This window comes from Lolium perenne, chromosome 5 (genome assembly GCF_019359855.2).
Source record: "Lolium perenne isolate Kyuss_39 chromosome 5, Kyuss_2.0, whole genome shotgun sequence".
NCBI lineage: Eukaryota > Viridiplantae > Streptophyta > Magnoliopsida > Poales > Poaceae > Lolium > Lolium perenne.
The window spans coordinates 150,382,909-150,407,951 of NC_067248.2; the positions used below are offsets into that span (position 1 = coordinate 150,382,909).

Genomic DNA, 25,043 nt, shown 5'->3' on the forward strand with positions numbered 1-25,043 from the left:
GGCAGTTACAAGCAACGCGACGCGTGCGAGATGTACTACTACAAGTGTTTTAATTGGACGGGCGACCCGACGACGGACCGGATGTACATGGTCTTTATTTGGTTTTCTAACAAAATGTCAGCATCAGCTGCAGTGTGTAGTAATCCTGATCCTAGATTTTTTACCAGTTATTATTGTCCGTTCCCTTCGCTAGCATGAAACGCATATGTGAGTTACAAAAATGAAGCACGTGTGTCAGGTTCTCTTACTACAGGATTCATCTAATCTCAAGTGGATTTGCTCCAACGCCATAGTGCTGTCTCCGTCAATGGCACCGCATGTTAACGAACTAGGGTTTTGGGTTTAACCGGTGACTCGTTGGAGCCCGGGTTGCGCGTTTATATAGACAGGAAAAACCCCTGTCGTGGTTGTTACAGAGACCGTATGTATTGGGGCGGTGTACTACACCGTGCCCAATACATACCATATACAGGTATTTCAACAGCCTCTCTTAATCTAAACTGCGAAGAAGATTTAGATTACGCCTAAATTCTAAAATACCTCTAACTGGTAAAGCCTTGGTAAAGCCATCAGCAACTTGATCTTTACTAGAGACAAACTTGATAGCAAGCCTATTCTCTGCCACTCGTTCTCTGACAAAGTGGAAATAGATTTCAATGTGTTTTGTACGAGCATGAAATATTGGATTTGATGAAAGATATGTAGCACCAAGATTGTCACACCATAAGCATGGTTTTTCTCTGAGCCTAACACCAAGCTCTCTTAGAAGTGCCTCAACCCATATCGTCTCTGCTGTAGCATTTGCTAGTGCCTTGTATTCAGCCTCAGTACTTGATCTTGACACTGTAGCTTGCTTCCTTGCACTCCAGGAAACTAAGTTTGGTCCAATAAATATTGCAAAACCTCCTGTGGAGCGTCTGTCATCAATACAACCAGCCCAATCTGCATCTGAGAAAGCACTCAAGAATGTAGAAGAAGATGGCTGAAAAGTGATACCAATGCCAACAGTATCTCTAACATAACGTAGTATCCTTTTGACAGCTGTCCAATGAACTGTAGTGGGAGCATGCAAAAACTGACACACCTTATTAACTGAGAAGGCAATATCAGGTCGTGTGAGTGTGAGATATTGCAAAGCACCAACAATGCTGCGATATTTTGTACTATCTTCAGGACCTAGAAGCTCTCCTGATACAAGAGAAAGAGAATCCGAAGAAGATAATGGTGTAGGAGAAGGCTTACAATCTCGCATTCCAACTTTATCCAATATATCCATAGCATACTTTTCTTGTGTGAGCAACAATCTATTCTGTATTTTTCTTCACCTCAATTCCCAAGAAGTAATGTAAGTCACCAAGATCCTTGATAGCAAAATCATTATTCAAATCCTTAACCAAGGCAACAATGGCTTGATCTGAAGAACTTGAGACAATGATATCATCAACATAGATTAGCATAAATATTGTAACATTTGATCTCGATATAAGAACAAAGATGTATCTGCCTTTGATGGTACAAAACCGAGACTATGCAATTTTGAACTTAACCGAGAGTACCATGCTCGAGGGGCCTGTTTTAAACCATAGAGAGCTTTATCCAATTTGCAAGCAAAGTTAGGAGCACTTGGATTTTCAAAACCTGGTGGTTGTCTCATATAAACCTCCTCTTCCAGAACACCATGTAGAAACGCGTTCTTGACATCTAGCTGCCGTAATGTCCACCCTCTAGCAACTGATATAGCTAAAACAGTTCTAATAGTAGCTGCTTTAACAACAGGACTAAAAGTATCCTCATAATCTATGCCATATCTCTGTTTAAAACCTTTTGCAACTAGGCGAGCTTTATACCTGTCAATGGTGCCATCTGCCCGTTTCTTGATGCGATACACCCACTTGCAATCAATCAGGTTTTTACTTGAGCTAGGTGGTACCAAGTGCCAAGTGTGATTTTTAAGCAATGCATCATATTCCTCCTCCATTGCTTTGCGCCATTTGGGATTTCCAAGAGCCTCCGAAAGAGAACAAGGTTCACACAGAGTCATGAGTAATCCATAACGTATTGTACCATCCGTATAAATTTTTGGAGTTTTAATACCTTTTTGTAGCCGAGTTTGCATTCTTGCTACAGGAGCTACTGCAGCGGGAGGAGCCACAGAAGATCCGGTGGAGGCAGGAGCAACATGGGAATCTGCAGGAGAATCTGGGCCAGGTTCCTGGCCAATTGGTGAAGGAGACCGTGGCTGACGCACAGGAGAGCGGGACTGCGACGGGGCCTGGGGAGGCGACCGATTCTCCATGCGCTGTTCTGTTGGAGAGGCATTGATTACTGGCGGGTCCCGCAGCGGGGACGGCTGGCGCGGGCGACGCATGTAGACGCGGAACGGGGCAGGGCCAGCATGCGGGGACTGCTGCTGCTGCTGTCTCCCGCGCGCAGAGGAGACAGGATCCGCCTCGGGATCTGAGGAGTACGAGGTTGCAGGAGAATCCTCCTCAGAGTCAGCGCCCAGTTCGTCGTTTTCTGCAACATTTTCCTGGGAGCTGTTCTCACTCGTTTCTTCGGCATTTTCAGTCAGATTTTCACCATCGTGTTCAGCATCGGATAGAGATTCACGATCATCATCAGGTGGAGGTGTATCCTGGACATGGTTAGTAACAATTGGTATAATAGGTAAAGGCATATGATCAACATGTGACGCATCCCCATTAGTACATGCAGTATTTTGTGGTGGCAACAAAAGGGTTTCTTCGCGAAGGCGTTTTCCAGCATTGGGATGTAGAGATGCAAAGGGAAAAACATTCTCATCAAACACCACATCTCGAGAAATGTAAACACGACCAGTGGTCACATCTAGACACTTGACACCTTTATGAAGGGGACTATATCCCAAAAATACACACCTTTTTGATCTATAAGCAAGCTTTCGTTTGTTGTAAGGACGGAGATTGGGCCAACAGGCACACCCAAAAATCCGAAGAGATTCATAGTTTGGGGAGGTGTTGAGAAGGCGTTCGACAGGAGTTTCATTTTGAATGACTTTGCTAGGAAGAAGATTAATTAGGAAGGTGGCTGTGAGGAAGGCTTCATCCCAGAATTTTAGAGGCATAGATGCATGTGCAAGTAGAGACAGTCCTACTTCCACAATATGGCGATGTTTACGCTCAGCGGAACCATTTTGTTGATGGGCATGGGGGCAAGACACATGATGAGTAATGCCAACTTTCTGAAAGAAGGTATTGAGTTTTTCATACTCGCCACCCCAATCTGTTTGCATAGTCACTATCTTCCTACCAAACTTACGCTCAACATAGGCTTGATAGTTAAGAAAAACTTGATAAACATCAGAACGTTTCTTGAGCAAATAAATCCATGAAAATTTACTGAAATCATCGATGAAGCTTACATAGTATGAATGTTTACTAACAGAGGCAGGTGCTGGACCCCATACATCAGAGAACACAAGCTCAAAAGGAACTGTGGACACACTGGTGGACACAGGATATGGCAACTGATGACTCTTAGCTAGTTGACAAGAATCACACACATAAGGATTTATTTCTGGACTATATGAAAGCTGATTTTTCCTAACAATCTGTTGCACCACAAATGAAGAAGGATGTCCTAGGCGGCGATGCCACGTGGATGAAGATGGCTTTATTATGACGAAGGCTTGCTTGGAGGACCCGGTAGGCAGAGGCACTAGCGGGTAGAGACCACCATAGCATGGTCCCTTAAACAGAATTATTCGAGTTTCCCGATCCTTGATAAGAAAGAACCAAGGGTGAAATTCAATGTAAACATCATTATCAAGTGTAAGTTTGTGAACAGATAAGAGATTCTTTGATGCAGTGGGGATGTGAAGGATGTTGTTTAGATGCAATGTACTATGGGGAGTATGCAACATGGAATGACCAACATGCGATATAACCATACCATTGCCATCGGCAGTGTGGACGCGGTCTTGTCCCTTGTACTTCTCGCTGGTGGTGAGCTTGTTTAACTCGCTTGTGATGTGGTCGGTTGCTCCTGTGTCAGAATACCAGTTCGAGTCAACGCCGTATGAAGCAATGTGTGCTCCTTTCTTCCCGCGCCCAGAATCCTCGTCGTCGCTGTCGTCTTTCTTGAACCGCCACCAGCAGTCTGATGCCGGGTGTCCATGGATGGTGCAGATCTGGCACGTCACATCCACAAACGGAGTAGGGACACGGCCATGTCCGCGGCGACGTCCTCCATCATCACGCCGGCGCTCATAGCCACCATCACGTCGCTGTTGTGGGCGACGGTCATCCCAGCGTTGGCCACCACCGTCACGGCGGCCCTGTCCACCACCGTCATCACGGCGGCGATCATCATCACGACGCCTGTCGCCATCGTCGCGGCGTCGATCATCATCACGGTGCCTGTCGCCATCGTCGCGGCGTCGATCATCCCAGCGTTGTCCATAGGCACGGTCACCGCGGTCACCACGCCCAGTATCTTGTCCGCGTCGAGCTGCATTGGTAGATGAAGTGAAGCCAATGTTGCCGCTGTCAGAGAGCATCTCCTGACGCATATCATGGGCGACGATCTGATCATAGAGATCGTCGATAGTTGTATCGCTGTTTCCGTTGACTGCAGCGGCAACGTCATTGTATGAGGCATCCAGTCCATTGACCAGGTACCCAACCATCTCATCTTCTTCAACTGGTTTCCCTGCAGCGGCTGATGTGGACTAAGTCCAAGGATGTGCCCGATCTTCACGGATTTGGGTGGAACTCGTGGGGGTAGGTGGATGAACGCGATGAACACGAAGAACGCGAGGGGGAATCGTGGGGATACAACACACACACGCACACAAACCGGTTTTCCCTCGTAGGCCCGATACACCTACTCGATAGAGGTTGCGAGAAAAGACCTTCCGGTAGAAGTCCCGCAAAGAGATCGACAAATCGAAGCTCGCAAGATCTAGAAGGGTGAAAAGACCGGAAGGTTGATAGAAGTGCAAGCAAAAGACCAAATAGGTAGAAGTGCAAGCAAAAGATCAAACAAACGGTAGAAGTCACCAAAGAGATCTTGACAAGTTGATAAGGAGCCCGGGTGGGTACAAGATCATAGATCTAGGTAGGGTTCCCACAAGGGTGAGCTAAGCTCAGGTTTAATTTCACATCAAGTCTAATGTCAGATCTGAGCCAACAAGGCTATTTATAGGTGGGGGCGAAGGGGTAAGTTACACGCTGAAAAGTGCTGTCGTGCTGAAGTTCGATGAGGCGGAAGTTCCGGTCAACATGGGCGGAAGTTCCGGTCAGGGGCGGAAGTTCCGGTCTGGAGGGGCGGAAGTTCCGGTCGGGGCGGAAGTTCCGGCCAAGTTCCGGCCTTGTTCCGGAATTGCACCATTGTCCCGCAGTAACATCCAGGGGCGTTTTCGCCGACTTTCGGAACTTGGGCGGAAGTTCCGGTGGGCGGAAGTTCCGGTCCTCCGAGGCGGAAGTTCCGGTCCTGGGCGGAAGTTCCGGCCATCAGGGGCGGAAGTTCCGGCCTGGAGCGTCCAGCTCCTCTTTCTCCTTCTCTTCCATGCTTCCTGACATCGGCCTTGCGTCCTCGGGTCTCCATGGCATCCTCTCTTCTCTCCGTACTTGTCGTCGAGTTCCTATCATCAAGATATGTCGGAGTATGAAGTAGTATATCGTTCCAAATAGGCGATTGGAGGCACGCGTAAAGGAGAAGATTCACCTTAGCGTGCCGTCTTGGCGATGAAGCACATGATGCGGTGAAGACCGAAGGTCGCCCCGTATCATCTCCCCCCACTTGAAAAAGAGTCGTCCTCGACGATAAATCTTCATGAATGTGTAGAGGAGGTAGATGACAACCACGCTTGAATGTCGCTTCGCTTGTCAAGAGCCCTATGAATAGCACAAGAAAAGCCAAACAACACTCAAAGCATAGCCAATGTTCCACGGGTTTAGCAAGGGAGCGTAAGTAGAAAGAGGTCACCTTAGCATAATGTCGGTGTGCTCTTATTGAGAGATCTTGTGTAGTAGATGTATGGGGTTGAACCCATTCGTTGACGCTCATTCTCAAGTCACGTTTACCTTCACACAACAAAGACCAAGGAAAGTATGTTTGTGTGTGATAGTGGAGCACATCATGGATGACATGTCCTTTCATGTTCACAACACCGTTAGCACAACACAAATTTATCAAGAATAATGCATGTGCAAGGTCAATGTGTAAGAACTCCATATGAACATCTTCCAAATGCGGAAACACAAAAACTCCAAATTGTGAGACGACCATGATGTCCATCTCATGTAGAAACGCATATTCATTGTTGCACTCAAGGCATCGGAAAGAGAAATTATTCAACATCCTTGAAGCAACAAGTGGAGAATTTGGCAAAAACACAAACGGAAGAGTGTCCAAAGTATCATCCACATGTGTGCACACAAACCATTGGAAAGAGAAATTGGTCCTCATATTTGGTGCAACACACAACATATCATCCAAAAAGTTCACCAAGTAGAAATTTGCACAACCGTGCTTGCCAACAAACCAAATAAAAGAGGAATTGGTCAACTTGTTTGAGGCAACACCCACGGTAAGAATCACATCATCATGCTTGCAAAAGAACCAAGAGAAAGAGAAATTGCTCGACATGTTCAATGCAAAGCATGGGAAAGGTATTAGAGCCGGGTTCGATCTTGAACTCACTTGTATGATGCTCTCTAGAGCTCTCTTTGTCAACTCGTGCTCAATCGAGGTTGACATTAGCATTCTTGTACCTACACACACAATAGGCAAAGCAAAGAACGTGTGTGCATGGTATATGAACACATCATCCATCATGATGGTCCATTTCTTTTGCACATCACCATTAGCGTTAAGCAAAGCATCATAATAGATATGGTGAATATGCGGAGTAAACATGGGAACATGCTCAATATGGATATATGCAAAGTCTCCAAAATTTGAGAGAGCTATGGGAGCAATCTCATTTACAAGCATATTAACATTATTGCAAACCAAGCATTGGAAAGAGCAAGTGTTCAACATTTTGGTTGCATTAATGTGAGAGTATTGCAAACATTTAGAGCAAAACATGTTCAACATTGTATCATGGTTGTCGACAAACCTAGGGAAGGGGCAAATGTTCATCAAGGTTGTCACAACACAAGAATTAACATCATCATTTTCATTGCAAGCAATACATGGGAAAGAGCAATTGTTCAACATATTGCAAGCAATAGGAGAGAAAGTGAAACTCTCATAGCATGGCATGGTGATATTATCATAAGCAACTAATTCCACATGATCAACAATAGTGGTATCACAAGTATCACAAGGGAATGTGAAAGAAGCATATGACATAGCAATAGGATCATCCAACTCATGCAAGCACTCATCAAGCATCATGTTCAACATGTTATCATTGTTGTCGACAAACCTATGGAAAGAGCAATTGTTCGGCAAGGTTGTCACAACACAAGTATTAGCATCATCATTATCATCATCGCAAGCAACACATGGGAAAGAGAAATGGTTTGACAAGTTGCATGCAATGGGAGATATATTGAAAGACTCATAGCATGGCATGATCATATTGTCACAAGCAAGTAATTCCACATGATCAACAATGTTATCAAGCAAAGCATCACATGGAGGAATGAACGAAGCATATGACATAGCAATTGTATCATCATCATCATGCATGAACTCACAAATCATCATGTCCACTAGTGGGATCATGGCATCATCAACACCCATATAGGTACCTTTGTAGTCCGACTCATTTGAGGTAGGTGTTGTGGAAGAGGTAGGCTCCATGTGGCCTCCATGTTCATCTTCAATCAAGCATGGTGTGATAGCATCATGTTCATGCACCATGTACATCTTCTCCATGATCAGGAACTCATCGTCCATGGTACCTAATGAGACACAAGGAAACACACTAGAGGTAGAGGGTAAGTTGTTAGAATTCAAAATGGCCTCACATGACCTATCAACTACCACTCTCATCTCACTCGGTGTATCACTCATATCCTCAAGGTGTAGGCACTTAAGCTCATGTATAGTGGATTCACTCATCTCACATATAGTGGAGTTGCTCATCTCACATATAGTGGAGTCGCTCATCTCACATATAGTGGAGTCACTTATCTCACATATAGTGGAGTTGCTTATCTCACATATAGTGGAGTCGCTCATCTCACATATAGTGGAGTCCCTCATCTCCATGGCCATGACGTCGTCGATGTCCGAGCAACCTAGCAAAGAGGAAGACAACACAAGAGGAGTAGAGGTTAAGTTGTTAGAAACCAAAGCATCCTCACTCAACTCATGTGGTGTGTCACTCTTGCTCTCAAAGTGTTTGAAGTAGGATTTGCACTCGGCTTTGTCTTTGGGGGTCATATTGGCTTCAAGAACTTCTAGCTCGGCAAGTGTGAGGCACTCAAACTCACATATGGGGTGGGAGTCACTCAACTCACTATCACTCTCACTCAAGTGGGCTAAGTGGCTCTCATTCTCACATGGGATTGGTACCATCTCCTCAATCAAGCATATTGGAGTATGTTCGATTTTCTCATCTCCATGCGCCTCCATTGGTGAAGGGATCATCCCATGCTCACCATTCTCAACTCCATTCGCCTCCTTGGTTGAAGGGAGAATCCCATGCTCAACCGTCTCAACTCCATCGCCTCCCATGTTGACACCGTTTGATGGCGCTATGGTGTTGCTGAGAGCTAGGCTCGAATCAACGTCACCCTTGACTTGGCCTTCTTGTGCTTCATCTTGAAGTGTGGACTTCATAGTCGTCCTCTTGGCCATTTCCTTGCACCATTCTTTGAAGACAATTGTATCTTGAAGTGTCTTGTTGTTGAATTGGGCATCCAATTGGGCGAAGTAGAGCTTGTGGGCTTGAGATGTGTTGCACTCCCATGTCATGTGCTTGTTGGATGTGCAAACATCACAATGGAGATTGGGGCATTCCCAAAGATGATGACCGTCTTGTGTGCAACTAAGGCATTGGGAGCTACGTGGTCTTGGTGGACAAATCATTGTCATGTTGGCATAAGGATGGGTAGATCGTCCTTCATCTTGAAGTGTAGACTCCATGGTCTTCATCTTGGGGCTTGAGCTTCTTGTAGGCGCCATTATGGTGGTGGCGGTAGGAGGGGGAAGCACCATGATATGTGGTTCCTCTTTCTTTGCACTTGGCGCCATCTTCCTTGTTGATGTAGTATCTTGTCTTGCACCATTGGATATCTTCTCATGTGTAGGCGGTCTTGGAGATGCCATTTTGGTGGTGGCGCTAGGCTTTGTGGACACCATATGGTTGATGTTGTTGTTCTTTGTAGCCTTGGCCGCTTCATGTCGAGGATCTCGTCTTCTTGCATCATCACCATGTCTTGGGGGGTGTCGTCGAAGATCCTTGGTAGGTGTTGGTCGATGGTGAACATGAGGTGACTTGTGTCGGTGACGGTCATGTGGTGATGTATGTCGATGGTGGTCATGAGGTGGTGATGGTCGACGACGATCATGAGGTGACTTGTGTCGGCGATGGTCATGTGGTGATGCATGTCGATGGTGGTCATGAGGTGGTGATGGTCGACGATGATCATGAGGTGACTTGTGTCGGCGACGGTCATGTGGTGATGCATGTCGATGGTGGTCATGAGGTGGTGATGGTCGACGATGATCATGAGGTGACTTGTGTCGATGACGATCCTCGGCATGCCTAGACGATGGTTCATGAGGCTTGGCACTTTGCTTGTGGCGCCTTCTTGAGCTCGGAAGAGAGTGTCGATGGCGATCATGGTGTTGGCTCTCTTGATGTTCCCTAGGACGAGCTCGGTGTAGATGATCATGTGCATAAGCACTCTCATGGTTGCGTCGTCTTGGAGGTCCGCTATCTTCATATGTAGTTCCATTTGCCAAGGTGGGGAACTTGTAGGCACCGGTCTTGTTCAAGGTGGAGTCGAAGCTAGATTCCACCATGGTGTCGATGTCATGCTCGAGGTAGTGCTCGGTGCGGTGCTCCATCATGGTGTCGTAGTCGTAGTCGAGGTAGTGCTCAACCATGTCGTCGTGGTCGTAGTCGTGGTCGAGGTAGTGCTCAACCATGTCGTCGTGGTCGTAGTCGTGGTCGAGGTAGTGCTCAACCATGTCGTCACGGTCGTAGTCGTGGTCGAGGTAGTGCTCAACCATGTCGTCCATGTTATAGTCGAGCTCGGAGTGGTGGTCCACCATGTTGTCCATGCTTGGCGAGTCATGGTCGGTGTAGAGATGCTCGATGTCGGTCATGTCGCCAATGCATGTGGAGCCATAGTCGGTGTCGGGCTCCCCATGGTCCTCCATATCCGCGGTGCTTGCGGAGCTATCACCCTCATCGGACTCCATGTCGTCCTCCGTAGGTTCATCCTCACTATCCATGTTAGTCTATAGTATTGGTGTATATATGGTGGAAGGAAAACTACCAAAAGGGTCAAAACTTGCAAACCAAAATCGAAAAGGTGTTTCAAGGCGGAGGGCAACTGATATGTATGCACACACACAAAAACAAAAACTCTATATGGTGTTAGGTATGGATGTGGAAAGCCAAATGGAAGAACCAAACGAAAAGTCTATTGTCAAAAGTGGGTAAGATCCAAAAGTCACAAGTCAAAGGCGGTGATCACAAAAGGCATACACAAGGAGGAACACACGCGTGGGACAAAATGGGGTTAGCGCGACTTGGAAAATGAGCAAGAACAAAATGGTCCTAACGAAGACTACTAGCTCGGTGTCACGCCAACACAAGAGAGACCGTGGCTTGGTTGCAAAATTGAGAAGCAACAAGATTTGCGCAAGACGCCTCTCTTCTCTTTTCTCTCTTTTGTTTAAAAGCTTTGGACTCTTTTGTGTATAGGTGTCACTCACACACTTTTTCTTTTTCTTTTTGTATTTTTCTTTTTATTTTTCTCACTATGTAAGGATACTACTATCTATGTAAGTATGTCACACTTCTTTTGCTTATCTTTTCACACGAGCTTGCTTCAAAGCTTTGCTCAACACACGCACACCCTCACGGTCGGGACACTTGCGCAATGCTTCGCAACACTAGAGAGCCACTCTCGATAGGAAAGGTACGCAAAAGAGGCTAGGGCTACAAGGTAGGAGCAAGTTATACCACTTGATGATGGTGGCCGATGATCTTGAACTTGCTATGGTGGAGGTGTCAAATGAACCGCTTGGATCCTCGGGGTGCCGTCGTCGTTGTCGATGTTGCGGAAGCTTGTGGTAGCTGAAATGGCACTCAAACCGAAGTCCAAACACAAGGGGGTTAGTACCAAAACGAAAAACGAAGGTTGCTGTCAAAATTTCGGCCAGGCGGAACTTCCGGTCCGGGGGCGGAACTTCCGGTCGCAATCAGATCTGCGGGCAGTTCGTCGATTTGGGCGAAAATCCGGGCCGAAATCCTTCGAATTCGAGGAAAATTTGGCACTAGAAGCTGTGGGAAGGTGGGGGAATTGCAGATCAACACCAAAGGCAAGTTTCTATTGGAGCAAAACCACAAATAACTCAACAAATCGAGAGATCGATCCAAGGCCAATTTGGGGCTATTTTTGGAAAAAAAAATTTTGGGCGAAAATTGGTGGAATTGGGGGATGTGGGGGTCAAATCCGTGGCAACCAAAGAGCTGCTGATACCATATGATGTGGACTAAGTCCAAGGATGTGCCCGATCTTCACGGATTTGGGTGGAACTCGTGGGGGTAGGTGGATGAACGCGATGAACACGAAGAACGCGAGGGGGAATCGTGGGGATACAACACACACACACACAAACCGGTTTTCCCTCGTAGGCCAGATACACCTACTCGATAGAGGTTGCGAGAAAAGACCTTCCGGTAGAAGTCCCGCAAAGAGATCGACAAATCGAAGCTCGCAAGATCTAGAAGGGTGAAAAGACCGGAAGGTTGATAGAAGTGCAAGCAAAAGACCAAATAGGTAGAAGTGCAAGCAAAAGATCAAACAAACGGTAGAAGTCACCAAAGAGATCTTGACAAGTCGATAAGGAGCCCGGGTGGGTACAAGATCATAGATCTAGGTAGGGTTCCCACAAGGGTGAGCTAAGCTCAGGTTTAATTTCACATCAAGTCTAATGTCAGATCTGAGCCAACAAGGCTATTTATAGGTGGGGGCGAAGGGGTAAGTTACACGCTGAAAAGTGCTGTCGTGCTGAAGTTCGATGAGGCGGAAGTTCCGGTCAACATGGGCGGAAGTTCCGGGTCGAAGCGGAAGTTCCGGTCTGGAGGGGCGGAAGTTCCGGTCGGGGCGGAAGTTCCGGCCAAGTTCCGGCCTTGTTCCGGAATTGCGCCATTGTCCCGCAGTAACATCCAGGGGCGTTTTCGTCGACTTTCGGAACTTGGGCGGAAGTTCCGGTGGGCGGAAGTTCCGGTCCTCCGAGGCGGAAGTTCCGGTCCTGGGCGGAAGTTCCGGCCATCAGGGGCGGAAGTTCCGGCCTGGAGCGTCCAGCTCCTCTTTCTCCTTCTCTTCCATGCTTCCGTGACATCGGCCTTGCGTCCTCGGGTCTCCATGGCATCCTCTCTTCTCTCCGTACTTGTCGTCGAGTTCCTATCATCAAGATATGTCGGAGTATGAAGTAGTATATCGTTCCAAATAGGCGATTGGAGGCACGCGTAAAGGAGAAGATTCACCTTAGCGTGCCGTCTTGGCGATGAAGCACATGATGCGGTGAAGACCGAAGGTCGCCCCGTATCAGCGGCAAGCTCGGAAGCAAAGGCCTTCATCTTGGCAAAGATGACAGAGGCCGACATGTCCAGTTTCTTGGTGCTTTGAAGAGATCCGCGAAGCTGGTTGATTCGGGAGCGGGAACGAGAGCCGCACAGGTTCGTGATGATTGCCCAGACAGCGGCTGTTGATTCAACGCCGATGGTGTGAGCGAGGATTTCCGGCGAGAGCGAATTCAGGATCCAGCTCAGCACCGTGGAGTCGCGTGCCACCCAGGCTGCATAAGCCGGGTTGGGAACTTTTTGCTTGTTCTTGTCTGAGTCTTCCACCTCCAGCTGCTTCACCGGTGCGACGTCAGTGCCGTCGAGGAGCTCTAGCACCTGAGCACCACGAAGGGCAGGGTGAACAAGCGTCTTCCAGAAGAGGAAATTGGACCTGGTGAGCTTCTGGGAAGGTGGGGCTCCTAGAGAGGCAGCCAGAGAAGATGCGGTGGATGAGGATGCCATGGCTCGAAGCTTTTTTTCCGATCTAAGATCGTGAGATTGATTTCCGATCGAGGGGATCGTGGGAGTGGCTTCCGATCAAGAGGATCGTAGAGAGGATTTTTGGGTTTCCGATCTGGAGGATCGTTGGCAATTGTTGTTTTGGTTTTGGATTTCCGATCGAAGAGATCGTGAAGGGTTTGTGGTTTCCGATCGTGGGGATCGTGGAGGATTTTGTCGGCGGCTAGGTCATGGAAGAGAATTGCTCTGATACCATGTTAACGAACTAGGGTTTTGGGTTTAACCGGTGACTCGTTGGAGCCCGGGTTGCGCGTTTATATAGACAGGAAAAACCCCTGTCGTGGTTGTTACAGAGACCGTATGTATTGGGGCGGTGTACTACACCGTGCCCAATACATACCATATACAGGTATTTCAACACCGCAAACTACTTTCTTGGACCTGATCACCTGAACTGAATGCCCTCGCCTCACAAGTTGAAGGACGTCACAGGGCAACTGGCTGTTTGGTTACATGAAGCAAGGAAAGTATATTATCAGGAATGGATATAAAAATTGCAGTCACAAGCTGACTCCGTGGCCCAATGGATAAGGCGCTGGTCTACGAAACCAGAGATTCTGGGTTCGATCCCCAGCGGAGTCGATCGTTTTCTTTGTCTTGCACGATTTTTTTATTATCGCCATGTTTTTGTTGTTCTTCCAAAAGATGTACAGAGTAACTTTATCAGTAGGATATCCATGTGCTCTATAAACTGACTCCTACAAGTTGTATTTGTGTCTTCTAATTCAAAAATGTTGTATTGTTCCAAAAAAAAAAGGTAAAATGTTTAGAGAAGAGAAAGGAACAAATTAGAAATATAAATCATAACGTTTCAAAAACACATAGACACGTATATCAATTGACCAACAGTCATACATTGACTTCCAACACGCAAGGAGGAACCTCGCCGACAGTAGCGGAGGTAGAATCGAATTTTAGGTGTGGCGGAATGAATATGTGCTAAGCAAAATTAATTGACCTATGCAAATCTACACATACATACTATACAAAATATATAAATTTAGGTGTGGCGTCAGATCTTGCCAGATAGCTAGCTCCGCCACTGCTCGCCGACAACACGCATGCACACTTGCATTTCTAACATAGTGACAAAACAAACCAGGCACATGAGCCACAAAGATCCCATTTTAGTTATGCTTATATGTTACAACATGTGGTAACCGAGGTATGAAATGAGAAGTCCTTGCATGCCTCGAAGCTCTGAGGCATGCAATCGACTTCCAGCACACGGTGATGACGATAGTGGAGACTGTATGCACTCAAGTGATGCAAATGTTGGCGCGAGAGAGCAACGATAGATAACCCAACTAGAGTGTTTATCTTGAATACCAAGATACATCAACATATTGGTGTTACAAAGTTAGATCAAGTGGCGCATACCATAGGAAAAATTTATTTAAGGACTCGTTATCGACAATATTTTATTTTAGCTTTTTGGAAAACGTTGAGGGCGCACAGTCGAATAGGTATGACCTATACATCTGAATAGTTTCCTATTTTAGTTTTCTAGCAAATGTCTATGAAACTTGTGTACTAAAAGAGAAGAAATGGTATATTGTTTCTACTTCGAAGTAAGGTTCCACATCATAAAATTTTAATTGTTTTGTTTCTGGTCTTATACCATTTGCACAGCTCAACTCTCTGCAACCTATTAAGATTTCTTTGTTCATGTAATATCTAAATTTTCTATCAGCCGACATTCACTAAGAATGGTTCCGTGGCTTAGATAGATCAGATATCAATGTATAACTATTAACACAAAAAACTTAAAACAATTAGACGAGCTGTTTTTGCACTCGGGACCATATGCACCGATTTTTGAAATAACTTTTAAACATAGTTCAAAATATGAAAAATTGAAGCGTGCAAAAAAGACAAATTTTGGTGATTAAAAAAGCTTTTCAGAAGACATTTCTTTAATTTTTTTACACATGACATAAAAAAATTAATTATCCGAGAAACTTGGTGTGCATACATAAAAAGATTGAAAAATGCATATATATGCAGTTGTATGTCTACGAATGGAAAATAGGCATACATTTTTTTACACGTAAATAATGCAAAATCCAGAAAAAATCAAAAGCCTAATAACAAAACTCCAACAACACAAAGGCAAAATTAATTAAATAACAAACAAGACATTCGGCTAGCCGAGAATTAGCCACGTTTTCTTATATCTGATTATATCCCATTACTAAAAATTGTACTGAGTACTCCCTCGAGATCGGTTTCACAGATGCACATGAAATTTAATAAATCGCTTTGACCATTATTTTGGTCAATAAAATATAGAATATATATGTCATTATATCATTGGAAAGCTTTTTGAATATGAATCTAACGATATAGATTTTGTAGACATAAAATTTATATTTTATTAACTAAATTAATGGTTAAAGTTTATCTTAAACTACATGGCCACATGTTAAACCGATCCAAAAGGAGTACTATATCTGAAGTAGTAATTATGTTGGAAGCTGCTTTGCATTAAACCCTAGTAGGGATGAAGGAGCTGCAGCCTGCAGGCTGCAGCCGCACCAAGGCCCATTTCCAAATTTGCAAGTGACCTAAAATTTCTGCCTAAAAACATTTCCCCCAAAATTTGGTGGTTAGATCCAGTCGGCCTTCCCATCCTATTTGGTTCGTCGAGTCCTCGACCAAGCCCAGTAGCCTAAACCCCACGCACAACTCCCAGCCATGGCTCCCAACCGCGCCGCCGCCGCCGCCGATCCCTCCTCCACCACGGAAGAAGACGGGGACACGTCCTCCAGCGATTCTACTACCTCCCACAACCAAGAGCTGGCAGACGAGGAAGGGGAGGAAAGGGAATCGTCGTCGTCGTCGTCGGAGGAGGAATCAGAATCGGAGGAGGAGGAATGCGCGGCGGCGGTGGAGGAGGAGGAGGAGGAGGAATCGGAGGAGGAGGTATGCGCGGAGGCGGTGGAGGGGGAGGAATCAGAATCGGAGGAGGAGGAGGAATCAGAATCGAAGGAGGAGGAATGCGCGGCGGCGGTGAAAGAGGAGGAGGAGGAGGAGGAGGATGAGGAGTCAACGGAGGAGGGGGACGAGGAGGAGGCGGAGCCTGATCTGCAGCCAGCAAGCAAGAGGATCGGCCCTCCCGTGACCGCGGCGCTCAAGGAGGAGGTCCAGGACGAGGACGTTGATTTCCAGCCAAGCAACCGCATCGACCAGCGCGCGCCGGCGCGGCCTGCGGCCAAGAACCAGCCTCAATCAAGCAATCCTCCCGCCCGCGGCAGGAAGAGGGCGTCCGGCGCGTCGCTGGTGCCACCGCCTGTACTGAAAAAGAGCAAGAACACGGCGCAGCAGAGCGAGTCGCCAGAGCCCAGGCCGAAGAGAATCAGGCGCGTATGGGCTCCTGATGACGAGGCCCTGGTTCTCGAGGCGCTTGCTCGGCACCGCCGCCAACACGGGTCGCTGCCGCCTTCTGGGGACTCTGACTTCTTCGAATCCATCCGCGAGGGCCTCGAGGAGAAGAGCTTCCAGCACTCCGATATCAAGGATAAAGTGCGCAGCCTGCTTCGTCGCTACAGATCACGCGTGGTGTCTACTTCGGACCATGATAAGCGCATTCGTAACCTCTCTAGAGATGTCTGGGGAGACCTGCTGCCGGTTGTGGCCGCCACTGGCCCCGTCAGTGGCAGCGAAGAGGCTGACGGCGCGCTCGCCATCTCTGGGGACGGCCAGTCTGAGAATGGTGGCAGAAGGTCTGGTACCGAGGGTTTCAAGAAAATGTGTGAGATGTATCCTCTGCTTGCGCAGGAGGTGAAGCTGCTCGCGAAAGTGCAGCCTTGCTTCGAAAGCTCGTTCGGCAGACTAGATGCCAAGAGGGCGCAGGACATTGAGAAGAGGCTGGAGAGAGTCAAATATGCGGAGTTGAAGATCGAGTCACGGATGGTGCTGGAGGTGCATGCACCCAAGGCAAAGATTAGTAAGAAGCTTATCAGTCTTCTCACGAAGGTTTCCAAGAATGTCTGAAGGTATGAGATATGGTTTGTCACTGTTTTCCTTTTGCTGTACTGTTTGCCATATATATATACTGTATGTGGAAATCAGCTTCTTTTCCCCAAACTTGGAAAAAATGTAGCTTTCAGAAGAAAAAATGGTCATCACAAGTAATGCTTGACATGAGATTGATAAGCAAGAGAAGATGTCAATACATTTTGGGAATTAGTACTTGTATGTAGGCATGAGATTGTAGCTCATTAACCTTTGTGCTATCTTCAGGACTCGGGAGTCCATGGTTTTATTCGTTTTATTTTACTTCAGCACATATTTTAGAATAGCCTGATAGAGTTTCTGTTTACTAATTTAGTTGTACCGTGTGATTGTTTTATCTACAAATCTGTATCACTTAGGTGTCTTTGAATAGAGATATTTCATTCCCCTGTTTTCTCTAACAAGCTTGGTTCTTAAGAGGATGGAAGCATCACGGTTTGGTTTTACTTTCAAATTTACTCATGGTCTTTTGGTGTTGTGTTTCTTATTGTAATCTGTGCTCAGCAATGGTCATTAAGACCTTTACTCCATTTATTTGATATAGCAACAAGGCACCAAGAGGAGAAACTAAGGATACATGTTTTGTGCCACTTTTGAACTTTTTTCCTAAATTAGTTCAGACTTTGACACTTCGTAAAATTACATTGTATTTTGCTTAAAGGAAAGTGGTAGAGGAGGTCCCTGCATTGATTGTTTTTCTTTTTGAAAGAATAAGAACTCAAATTTGTGTCCATGAGGACTTGAACCCGGGTGTACATCCAATCCCTTAACTAAGTGAGCTAGTCTCACTTCTCAAGTCAGTTCACTGAAGCTTTCTAAACATCCAGGGTTGTGTCATTTGGGTCCCTAAACTAAGTCTGTATACTTATTTAAGTGAGTGAAGGAAGGAAAGCCGACTTAGACTACCAATTAGTGCCGTACTTGACTTAATTTTTTTTGAAGTTTGATTACGTTTTTTTATTATAAATTATACACTTACGCAAAAGCTATTATAACTGTCCAAAGATGTTAGAGCTCCCCTGAAATCTAATATCATCATTTTTAATTGGTTCCACATGAAGTTTGCATGGCCACGAGACATTTTAGTGAGTAAACAAAAGTGTTATTTCATTCTTTGCCTTTGCTCAATTAGACTAACTTTCCGTATTCTACGAGGTTGAGAACCTAAATGTGTCATTAAGTGCAACATTCTACACTTTTTCTACGATCTCGAGTGAGCAAGTTACACCCCATACCTTCTTTGCCTTTTTTCTGTTTCAGCAACGAAATAAAACTGTACCACACAAATGAGAACCCTTTGGTCTGATATCAGCTTGCCAACATCATTGCTTGTTTATGTTATACTTTGAACCGGATCAGCATTGTTCATTGGATACTTCTTGGTAGATCCTGAAATGGCATAAAAACCAGTTGCTGTAACCGAGTTGGCTGAAAAACTGCCACATGCATTGTTAAAAATTCGAGCTTACAAACTTAAGTGAAGAGAGTGTAGTAAATATGTAATATTTTCTGGATTGTCAAGAAACCTTGAGAGTCCAAAGGGCTGCCGTGTTCTCTTAACATTTGGCGCAAAAACTTCAGCAGTCTGAGTTTTATCACATTCCAAACATTGTTGTATTTGGCTACTGTATGTTAGCATTCAACTCACAGCCTTGTCTCTGTTTTTCATATAACAGGAGGTGGTGAAGTAATATTTTGCAAGTCGTGGATTTCTTCTTTTTTGGCATAGCTGATGGTAAAGGGTAATGGAGGACATTCCCATTTGAGCTGGCTGGCTATTTGACTCATTAGTGTCGCACATGCCACTAGTAGGGATTATAATGAAAATATCATGCGGCTTCATTAGCAGTTTTTTGGTGATTGGTTTGTTGGTCTATGGAATATAGAATGGTATGCAGCATTGGTAGTCTTAATACGTCGTTCTGGAAGGTATACTAGTATCTAGTCTCTGATATGATCTGACATATCCTATGGTTGCGTTCGAATCTCAGCAACCGTACAATTTAATTTATAGTGTTTCGCAAAAAAAAAAAAAAATCCTATGGACACTCTTTTTTTGTGGCTGGAATCAGATATGGTGTCTGTTAATATTGATGTCGAAAGTAGTAGATGTGGATCCCTGCTGTCGCCTGTTGGTAAAGGAACATAGGAGTATCCCCAGCTGTTTTATCATCGTTGCCTCTGATTTTTTGTTGGATGAGTCCCCTAGTGTGTCTCTCATATCCGGAATTCCGGAGCTGACCGAAATCAGTGGCGATCTGAAAGAGCAGGCCAGGAAAGAATATCTTGGAAGCTTTTACCAGAAGATGCTCAGCCTGTCATGGTGGTGTTAGCTTAGCGCAGAAGCATGTCCAGTGGCGGAGCCAGCTCACTCATAGAGCCTGGGCAAAGTACATGCGCATCTGGCCGGCGGCATATAAACTGCTAATGGCTTTCTCGTTTCTTGCTGCAGCTTAATGGTGTTTCCTGAGCAGAGCCCAGGCAGCTGTCCGGGGTTGCCGGGCCCTAGCTCTGCTACCGAGCATGTCTATGCTGCGAATCCAGGAAATCATAGCAGGGTAAAGTGTGAAGATGGAATGCGAGTTTGCTTGATTAGGTATGTGGATGCTTCCTGTTGTTGATGGCTTAATTTCCATATTGAGATATCGTAAGCTTTCTGGTTAAAACTTTGGATGCTTCCTGTTGTTGATGGCTTAATTTGATCTCCACACGTGAACCCTTTTTGGGTCAACTGTATTGTTCTAGCCCTCTTCTCCCTTTTTGAATTAACCTCCTGCTGCATGTTCCTTTTCAATTGGTTTCCTGTGAGCATTGTTATACTACTCCACAATGTTCCCTGGGAGTACTTTAAAAAGAAGCTTGCTCTTCTAGGTTTTTCTTGAGGTGTACTATCACTATTTTTTAGCAGATTTTTTTAGGGGATTTTAGCAGATGAGGTATACTTTCGTTCTCAGTAGCATTAGGAGCCCCTTTGTATTTCGGTTCCAAGTAAATAGACGTTGGACTGGGATCTTGGGCTAGGTGATTGTGACAAGGGGAAGGCCTGGAGTAGTGGAGTGTACATGTCCGTCTGGATGAATTTTATGGATGGATGCCAACTAATGGCAAAAGCTCCTGTGTACTTACACGAACCGGGCCCATTAGATTTGTTCCATGCAACAAATTCATACTGATTAAACATACTGCTTACATGAGTTTGCACTGTAATTTGGGGTAAGTTAAATTACAGTTTCTATAGCCATATGTCAACCTTCAGTTGCAAAAACTAATTACAATTTGGAGTACTTACTAGTCTATTTTTTTCTTCTAAATTTCAAAAACAACATTTGAAGATCACATGGAAATGACTGCTAGCTAATTTTAGTACATTGTTTATAGGCAGCCCTTGTCTAGATTTGAGGTTTACATATGGACCCAACCTTAAAATGCATGATTGTGATGTGGACTAGATCGGGAGAATTAATTAACAAGTAATATGACCATTGCGATCGTCGCATGCCATCAGTGTGTCTAGTGCACGCTTGCTGCTGACTTAATTTAATACTATATGTCCTAGTCAGCTAAATGTCCACATGAAGCTAGGAGTACTATAGCACTCCAGCCTATTTTTGTCAGTTGTAGTGTCGTTTGCCGACACCAATAATGCAGGGGAAAATGGCGCTCCAACGACCTCTGGTCACAAGTCACAACCAAGTGTCCGTTAATTAGTTTTAGGTCACATAAATCAATAGACGAGTAATTGGATAAACCATCGATTTGTTCAATCTGAGATAGCTACTCCAGAATAACAAGAATTTTCCGATACCTACGCGGCTGTACCCCATACAACTGTGCAAGTACTGCCAAATCAATGCAAAATCTGGTAACCAATCATTGAAACTGTTGACACAATTGAACCGACGTCTGTTTATCTCATCTGTATGTTTTCATTTCGAATGTCACGTCAATGGCGGTCGGAAGGTTTATCTCTATCTAGATGTGCATGTTTGACCAAATTACCTCATGTGCTGACGTCTATTAAATAATTGCATGAAAACCTAGGTTATGGGCCAACATGTAGTATGTGGATTACATTTCAGTTTGTGGTTAACGAACTGTTCATATAATATAGGCACAAAATCAAATATGCAAAACTTAGCCTCATATAGTATCTGAGCTAGGGAAACAGAGGAAATATGACCTTACTAGAGGCATGGTTTAGTCCATCTCCACTTAGTATTGCCTTAATCCAACCCCAGCTGCTTATCCCGCCGCGCGTGCTGCCTCATCTGCTGCATGACCACATCTTTATGGTTCGATCATGTGAAACGGTCACGATCTGCTGCCCATCTCCACTGATATCCAAACCGGTAACCGTGGAGTCATGGCCATCCAAAGTTTTTATTGGTTTGTAATTCTGGGCTGACCATAGCGCCGTTGTAGTGTCATAGGAAGACGTCGCCAGATAAGCACCATCCCGGGGCGCAAACTTCACCTGGGAAACAAGACTTTTATGTGCTGGTATAGAATACAACAACTTTCCAGTCATCCTCAGATCCCATATTCGACAGAAATTGTCCTCACCCGCGGTTGCGACTAGACGACCATTAGGGGAGAAGCTGACTCCAAGGACAGGACTGACATGCACTGTGAGGGTATAGTATAATCTTCCAGATCTTAGGTCCCAGACCAGAGCGTGCGCATCAAGCCCACAGGATGCAGCTAGGGAGCCGTCAGGGTGGAAGCCGACTCCGTATACACCTCTGCTATGCCCCTCCTGGAGTAGGAGCTGTGTCCCGGTGTTGACATCCCAAAGTCTCCAGGTCTTGTCGAAGCTGGCTGTGCCAAGGTATCTTCCGGATGGATGGAAGGCGAGGCGAGCAAGACGATCCTGGTGACCGTGAAAAGACGTTAGAAGTGACCTGTTATCGCTGCTGATATTCCATAGTTTGGCGGTTTTGTCCGCGGAGGCTGTTGCTAGTAGGCAGTTATCGGCCGGAGAGAAAGCGACATCTGTAGCACGTTCTGTGTGGCCTTTGAGGGCCGCGATTTTGGTTATCCCTGGTGGCGTGATGCTCCATACTTTGGTGATCCCGCTCCAGGAGCTCGTGGCGAGCATTGACGCGTCGCGGGAGAAGGAGCAGGCGGTGAGCGGGCGGTCGTCTCCGATCTCGCTGCAGTTGAGGACGAAGTCCCCTGCCCGCTTCACGACATGGTTGTCGGGGTCCTCGCCGGAGTCACCGAGGCGGGGCTGCTTGTTGGCCCTCTCGAGCCTGGCCTTAGCACGAGGCAGGGAGTAGTGCGCGATGTTGATGCGCGCCTGGAGCAGTTCCCTGGTGCCCTCCGTGAAGAACGGGTATTGCATCTGCTCGTCCTTGACCATGAGTGCGCTCACGCTGGAGCTTGATGAGCTTGATGCAAAAGCATCGTATACAGGTGCATATATAGGACCTGGTCCGGCTGGCTAGTACATAGCCGACTCGAACTAGTACAACTCGGAAAACTAAACCGAGTCGGCCCAAACCTAGTCTACTTCTACTAGGACACGGCAGGTCCGACTACGTGCTGCAAGCAATCTTTACTATTAGTTTGCAATGCAACCGTGGTAAGTTTGCTCAGGCTTCGGTCCGTTCCGTTTTGCTTCGTGCGTCGTGCGGCTGCCTGTCGTCACGCTGTGGAAGCTGTCCGCATGAACCCTTCCTCGATTGTACGTTAAGAGAAACCGGATCGGAATCTGCTCCTCGATGGATAGGTATGTGCCGGCCCAGTAAAGAAATAAGAATCCAGGCTCGGGACCTTGATTTACTACCTCGCTTAGCCTACCGTACCAAGTTTGGTCTCCAAACCTTGCAACGAAAGAGTCCCACAAGAAGTCTATTTAAGCTCTCATATATACACCGATCGATCGGGTATCCATCGACAACAAAATTGGTTGGTCGAGGACTATCACAGTGGCGCCGCCCAGGACCTGGTGATCACCGTTGACATGGGCACTCCGGCGTGGGGATTGATGAGGTCCGCCGCAGAGAACCGGGATGGACGACGCTGCTTGTGACAAAGTTCTTGAGGGCACGATACGACTTGGTTCCGAGACCGTTCTTGGTGCTCTTCGTGGATGGACTGATGGGGCTCCGCATGGGCAATGGCTCTGTGCAGCTGTGCCCAGCATGTTTGGTGTACATCGTGACATTCTTTGTTAGTGTACAAATTTTTATGGAGAAACAATATTTTATGTGGCGTGTACAAAAAAGACAAAAAAATGTCCTGTACGTAGTTATGTTATAGCATCAAAATTTGTCTTTTTTACATGAGCCACAAATTTTTTTAGTTTCTTTTGAAAACTTGTGCACAAACATAAAATGTGTAGATATACATGAAAATTTGTGCTTTAAATTTTTTTGACATTTCGAAATGTAGATTCACATAGTGGGAGCAAATGCTCTTATGAGCCAAAGTGAATATCCCCAATCTTACCTAGCTAAATTGCTCAGATGCTCTGCTTCTAGACGACCATCTGTTGTGCTTATGTTCCCGTGTTAATTCATTCTGTGCATTAACAAAGGCGATTGCCCAACCTAAAATAAGAGTTGGCCCGGCCTGCCTTCCACTTCTGCAGGCTGCTCCTCTCCCGGCGGGCCATGTGTTGGATTCTTAATTTTCAGCGATGTATATAAGTAGTTCAATAATTTATAAACTCAGCATAATTTTGTGGACTACTTTTCTACAACATTAATCATAGATTTCCCCGTAATTTTTTTTATTTTAGATTTGCTTGTTTAGCTCAAGGTCTTCGATCCATGTAAGAAAAATATGAACCGACCTTATGAAAAGTAAACCAACGGATTCATACTTTTGAGCGGTATATAATTCACCAATCTTGATTAAATAACCAGACCGATGGATTCATACTTTGTGCAATTTAGTAAACTTAGGTTATATATGTACCTGCAAAGTGCAAAGTAATTCACGAGCTTGATTAAATAATCTAAAGTCGATTTATTTAACCCCAAACTACAGCAGATGTGTATTAGCAAGAGATGACGTTAACATACATCTAATTTAGTAAATTGGTGAATGAATTTGGATGATTTAAACATCGTTCTGTGGTTACTCATCGAAGCAAAAAAAAAACTATTTATTAACCCGTTATTTCTTAGATTTGGTACATGCAATTTCCGTGTGTCTTCTTTGAAATTATTTCTTATTTACGAGCCAATATCTTATTTCTAACGTCTAAACACGTGCAAATGCCATCATGAAAAAATGCAAAAGAATTATATGTATGCACGGTGCTCAAAACTAAGACTACCATTCAGGTGAAGACATTTTACCTTAGATTTGACATGTTAAGAAACAAAATGCTTGATGAAAAGGTAGTGCTTCTATCGATTGCTCTATTTTTTAATTTGTATAAAAATCTCGAAGTGTTTGTTCAAGATTGCTAAATTTATTTTACGGCTAGCAACGTGTAATCATTTGCTTTTCTACAACATTTTGAGAAAAAGATATGACCAAACCGCCTGATGTTAGCCTTTATTGTTTTTTGAAACTTTAAGAGACTAATTTAATATCTACGTATTTAACTAGAAAATTTAATCGGCCGTAGCAACGCACGGGTATTTTTCCTAGTACAAATATGACTACTGACTAGAACACGGACACCAGCTAGTCCTGTGCATGTTTCACTGCATGGTAGTATAGGCCAGCTTTGAGTGTCCCAGTCGTTAATCTTAGGCACTACGTGTAAAAAAATTGTTTGGAATTTTTGGAGACCTGGAAA

At 45.3% G+C, this 25,043-nt stretch overlaps 2 protein-coding genes and 1 non-coding gene across 4 annotated transcripts; 2 read left to right on the forward strand and 1 right to left on the reverse strand.

Moving 5' to 3' along the window:
• The first annotated feature begins 13,776 nt into the window (after positions 1-13,776).
• Positions 13,777-13,849, forward strand: TRNAR-ACG (transfer RNA arginine (anticodon ACG)). The gene has a single exon. It is a non-coding gene; the product is annotated as a tRNA-Arg (tRNA).
• Positions 13,850-15,890: 2,041 nt separating this feature from the next.
• Positions 15,891-20,736, forward strand: LOC127300248 (uncharacterized). 2 transcript variants are annotated; one of them, XM_051330343.2, is made up of 2 exons: positions 15,891-17,265; positions 19,737-20,736. In XM_051330343.2, exon 1 carries the CDS (start codon positions 15,965-15,967, stop codon positions 17,261-17,263), a length of 1,299 nt encoding a protein of 432 aa, XP_051186303.1. In that variant the 5' UTR covers positions 15,891-15,964; the 3' UTR covers positions 17,264-17,265; positions 19,737-20,736. The 2 variants fall into 2 exon arrangements, with proteins under 2 accessions (XP_051186303.1, XP_051186301.1); XM_051330341.2 differs by lacking the exon at positions 19,737-20,736 and adding an exon at positions 18,961-19,197 and having other exon boundaries at positions 15,893-17,265.
• A 790-nt stretch (positions 20,737-21,526) lies between these two features.
• On the reverse strand, positions 21,527-23,103 carry LOC127300249 (U4/U6 small nuclear ribonucleoprotein PRP4-like protein). Its single transcript, XM_051330344.1, has one exon. It carries the CDS (start codon positions 22,644-22,646, stop codon positions 21,549-21,551), a length of 1,098 nt encoding a protein of 365 aa, XP_051186304.1. The 5' UTR covers positions 22,647-23,103; the 3' UTR covers positions 21,527-21,548.
• Positions 23,104-25,043: the final 1,940 nt, after the last annotated feature.

What these genes read in the sequence shown, in the direction of transcription:
- LOC127300248 (XM_051330343.2), top strand. Translation starts at nt 15,965, where the DNA reads ATGGCTCCCAACCGCGCCGCCGCCGCCGCCGATCCCTCCTCCACCACG.
- LOC127300249 (XM_051330344.1), bottom strand. Translation starts at nt 22,646, where the DNA reads ATGGTCAAGGACGAGCAGATGCAATACCCGTTCTTCACGGAGGGCACC.